Genomic DNA, 5,014 nt, shown 5'->3' on the forward strand with positions numbered 1-5,014 from the left:
CATTAACAACTTGATATGTACCCTTCATTGTAACTTTTAAGTGAAAGTTTTTATACAAAAAAAATCTCCTAACTCTCTCTCTCCCATATTTTTTTTAATAACAATCTGGCAATGTGTATATTGTTTTGGTTCCCTAAACTATTTTCACTAACTTCTCAATTAATGTAAAATTTCCCCCCTTGTCCAATCTCTTTGAAGCAAAAAACGTGCAGAAATTTTCAAGTGAGAATGACCTACACCCAGATAGTATTAATACTTTTTATTTATATCAGATGATTTATGCCTTAGTAGGCTAGTAGCTTCATATATTTAAATGAATCTTCACACCAGTAAGAAAGACTAACGATACCTAAAGGTGGAGAAGGGCACAGATGAAGACAAAAGAAGATATCGATTAACTGTAAGGTATAGAAGTATAAGTGAGATGAATAATATATTTAACCAAGAGAAGTGCTTTCATATAATTTTATATTATTAACAAGAGGGCATTGTGATACCAGAAAGGTAGACTAGTACAATGAAGACGCGTGTATAGAGTAATGAAATTTATAGAACAGATTTAGATTCAAAGTTCTAGAGTAAATAGAAACATCTAAACCATAATTGTTCCGATTGTACCATTCTCAGGACACTTAAAGACACTTGCTATAACACCGCATATAATGCGATTGTACCATTCTCAGGACACTTAAAGACACTTGCTATAACACCGCATATAATGCGATTGTACCATTCTCAGGACACTTAAAGACACTTGCTATAACACCGCATATAATGTGATAAAGGAAGTCCAAGCAACTACGAAGGAGAAATTGCCTTCACTTGATCCTCCAAGTGGGGTGTCATATCCAAGATAAATTATCATTCCACTAAGTGCTAATTCTATTGTTTTAACTCTAATCTAATAAGCCCTCTAAAAAGGAAAAAAAGAACTCTAATCTAATAAGAGCTTATTCATCAACCTTGGACTTCCAGAATCCAAGGTTGATGAATAAGCACCAACAAAAACTTGAACACTGGATCTTACCACAGGTATCAAGGCAACACGAATCTAAGCTAGGAGCGCAATATTAACAGACATGTAATTGATAAGATGGGCTTGCAATATCAGGTCTCCAAGGCAAAGATAGAAAGTTCCTTGAAGCTTTAGCACAAAGGTTCTCTGGTAGCTTCTAGTAATGCCTCGTGAGGTTAGTCTACTTCATGTTCCCCAAGATATGCCCTAATGTGAAAACAGTCCCTCAATGGCATAATGTTAGCAACCACGATATTTGGCTTACCCAACTTGCTATAGTTTGCAAAGGCTAAATAGAACCACGTTATCAGCAACACTCACAATGAAGTTTTCTTGCTCCAAAAGTATTAGGTTATTGAGCACTTAATGAGGCAAAAGAGCAGCAGCATTGGCTATCACAAACACTACTAAGACAAGAGTCAAGGGCAAAGCCCTTCTTCAAGATTTGAAGGTTGTTTAGAGTACAAAATGAATGGCATTGTAGTGAAAGGACTAATCATCATTCAAGGCCAATGGTTTTTATCTTATATTAATAGTTCCTAAAATTATGTTAAAAACTATGTTAGCCTCAAAGTGCATCAATATCAAAAATTTAGCCTGTAGGGAATATCAAAGAGAAAAATTAAAAATATATTATACCCTGAACAGAAAGCAGGTTGTGGATATCATTACTTGCCATATTCCAAAAAAAGAAAATTCAAATAAAGAGAAAATAAGTAAATGGATTTTACGAGAAGAATTCCCAGAAAGAAGTAACCAAAATACTTTCAAGGGGATAGTGAGATTGGTCCAAAGCTGTGTTCCTTAGAATAGGTAAACAATAAGGCAGGTTGTTTGTAGACATAAGGTAGAAAGTGAAATGCATATATGAGACAGCCAGATGATATAAGTAATTGCCCTTTCTGTGCAAAACATAAGAATATATTAGATAATCAAAATCCCTTACTAGATCTACCAATTGGACAAGTATGACTGAAACTCTAATGTCACAAGCAAACCGATAACCACTCCATCCAGACCTAAAGAAGGAGAAAAATAATTAAAGATGCCTTACACTATAATCAACACACCTCTGAAAAAAACAAGAAGTTAATCCAAAACCCAAGCAATTTGGCTGTGCACAATTCCACCTGCACATTTTACACCAGAAGCAACACTAAAAACAATTACACCTCTATGGTATATATACAGAAAATAATCATCAAACAAACCATGAAGACCTAAAAGCACCTGTTTTTGGAGACTTAGGTGATGCAGAGGACAAAAAGAAGAGGCAAACCAAATCCATTCCAGTCCCTATTGAATTCTCTCAGTATCATTTTCCTCACTTTTTTTTTTTCATATTTTTTTTCTCCAAATTATACAATACAAAAACCATTACAAAAGAACTCAGCCTCTGAACAATGTTACTTCTTTGATGTCCTTCCCCAAAGTTGTAAACTTTAATGTCTCCAAAGCCCAAACTTACTGTCCTGAACCCTGAGAATCATCCTTGGTAGGAGGTTGATGCTGGTGTTGGTGTTGGTGTTGGTGTTGGTGCTGGTGCTGATGCTGCTGATGTTGCTGTTGCTGTTGCTGGTGAACTCGAGCTTGTCCCATCTGCTGATAAATCTGGCTCAAGGCTTGTGGGTTCAAAACCCCAATATGACCATCTTGAGACAAGCCAAGTTCCAATCCAGGAAGCTGCTGGTTACTCCCACCCAATATAGAAGTAAAACTCATAGGACCCATATTGGTGGGTGGCAAGTCAAAGCCAGAAAACCCAATTTTTTGCAAGTAATTTGAACTTTCAGTAGCCAAATTAGTTGTAGATGGACCAGATGATGACTGAAACCCAAAACCAGTGACTGGGGGCCATAGCGCTGAGGCCACATGGGGTCTCCCTAAGTTGGCACCAACCATTGGCCAACTGGTCCTACTACCTGACCCAATACTGGACCCCCCTAATTCATCAATCTTTTGGTGTAAACCAGCTGATAGAGAGGTCCCCTGCTGTGAAACAGAGGCCCCTGCCGCTGCTAAAGCTGAAGCTGGTATGGTTCCAGTCCCAGTGGCCGCTATTATAGATGGCTCAGCCTGTTGTAACAGCCACTGTATGGTTTCCCCATCAGATTTGTGACCCAATTCTCTGGTCAATTGGAAAATTCTTGCTGCACATAGAGCTGGCATCCTTATCCTCCTTCCTCTTCCTTCAACTTTTGTGTGTCTGTCTTTGTTTGAGCTTCTCTTTGGGGCTAGTTGTTTCTTCCCTTCTTCTTTGTCAGCAATCACAATCTGAAAGTCTTTGATTTCAGCAGGCTTGTTCTCACCCATGTTTGGTTCTTGTTCTTGTTCTTGTTGTTGCTGTTGATGGTGTTGTGGCTGTGGAAGGCTCAAGAAGTTGGGTACCCCTTGTGGTGGCTGCTTTGCTGTTGAGCCCTTGGGATCCATGAACAGGGCAAGATAGAAAAAGAAAGCAAAATTTTTTTTTTAAATAAAAATAAATAATAAGACTAATAAAAAGGAAAAGTGGTCCTCTTTGATTGAAGAAGGTGACCTGAAAAGTCCTAGACTTTCATGAGTTTTCACTGTTTTTGGCAAGGAATGAGAAGACAAAACCCATAAAATATTAAAATCCCAATGTGCCCCCATTGTCAAATTTTAACTCTGGGTATAGTTCCATTGGTTGTTTTACTTGTCCTTTCCTTTTTTCACTGTTGTGAGGTTTTGACTAGTTTCTGATGTGAAAGCAACTTTAACTGCCAATTTCACCACCACTTCAGACACATGAAATTAAAACACAATTCCATGTACATACCATGGATTCCATCCCACTTCATTATTTTTCCCTCTCTCTCTACCCTGCATGCTATTATTGCAACAGCATTGTATGATGCAAATTCATGCCTCTCTTCTAAGGGACTCAACTGTCCACCTGGACTATTAACATTTTGACACATGGCAACCTTTGAGTTGCTATTGGAGTTGCTTCTAACCTACTCTAGCCCCATCCCTCACATATGTTTTTTTAAGAAAAACACACACACACATAGAAAACTAATAATAATGGGGTCAGCTACCACAAGTTATGGACAGAAGACTAGAGACTAGAGAGGATGTTGTTGCAGCTGCATAAAAAGGCAATTACCCCAAAATCCAAAAAAAAAAAAGAGCAGTTTGTTGCATATAAAGGAGGTGAAGTTTTGATTTGTTTTTCAGTTCAGAGATACTATCTTAGTGGGGCCCTGGTTCCTGAATACTAGAGTTTCTGACAATTTATGGGTCCATATACAAAATCCCACTTCTAAAATATATATACGTGTTGGGTATGTATTGTATAGGATTGTATGATTGGACCATGCTTTTCTGTGACCTCCAATCACAGCTTCACAAATTAGGAGCCTTTTTTTTTTTTTTTTAATAAGTAAAACTTTTTTCCTTTTGACAGAAAGGGAGGGAATATAACTTTGGATACATTCTTGCAACTTGCCATTGATGTCACCTTACCAATAGTTTTTTTAGTCAAGGTAAATTGAAATTCCTCTTGCCTAGCGTCCATTAGCGATAGCTTATTTTGGTTGGTCCAATTTGATCCTAAAAAAAAAAAAAAATTTGTTTAAATAAATAGGTTGGATGAAATTATAACTTGGATTGATGGTGAAAATAAACTAGATCTTAAGTTTGTCCAAAGACACATTTAAGATAGAGGAAACATTTTTGATAGGAAAATATTGGGTGAGGAAGAGGCCGATGCACACTACAAATGACATTAAATTATTATTATTGTTTTAACCAAAAAAAAATGTGTAGGGGCTATTGCTTTTTTTTTTTTTTTTTTTTTTTTTTTTTTGAATTAGGGGCTATTGCTAATGCTCTTAGTTGGTACTGTTTATCTCATGTTTGACATTAAGGAAATGTTGTAGCTCATACTCTCATTAGACAAGACAAGTTTTTTTATAGTTTATTGGTTTGGATGGAAGAAGTTCCAAAAGACATTGATAAATTTATTTCTTGCTAATT

At 36.7% G+C, this 5,014-nt stretch overlaps 1 protein-coding gene across 1 annotated transcript; it reads right to left on the minus strand.

The window, feature by feature from the left end:
- Positions 1-1,896: 1,896 nt before the first annotated feature.
- Positions 1,897-3,860, minus strand: LOC115976410 (transcription factor TCP20). Its single transcript, XM_031097675.1, has 2 exons — positions 2,246-3,860; positions 1,897-2,145 (listed from the first exon to the last, which is right to left on the minus strand). The coding sequence occupies exon 1, from the start codon at positions 3,443-3,445 to the stop codon at positions 2,480-2,482; it is 966 nt and encodes a 321-aa protein (XP_030953535.1). The 5' UTR covers positions 3,446-3,860; the 3' UTR covers positions 1,897-2,145; positions 2,246-2,479.
- Positions 3,861-5,014: the final 1,154 nt, after the last annotated feature.

Source organism: Quercus lobata, chromosome 2 (assembly GCF_001633185.2).
Source record: "Quercus lobata isolate SW786 chromosome 2, ValleyOak3.0 Primary Assembly, whole genome shotgun sequence".
NCBI classification, from domain to species: Eukaryota; Viridiplantae; Streptophyta; class Magnoliopsida; order Fagales; family Fagaceae; genus Quercus; species Quercus lobata.

Coding starts and splice junctions, on each gene's coding strand:
- LOC115976410 (XM_031097675.1), bottom strand. CDS start 3,445: ATGGATCCCAAGGGCTCAACAGCAAAGCAGCCACCACAAGGGGTACCC.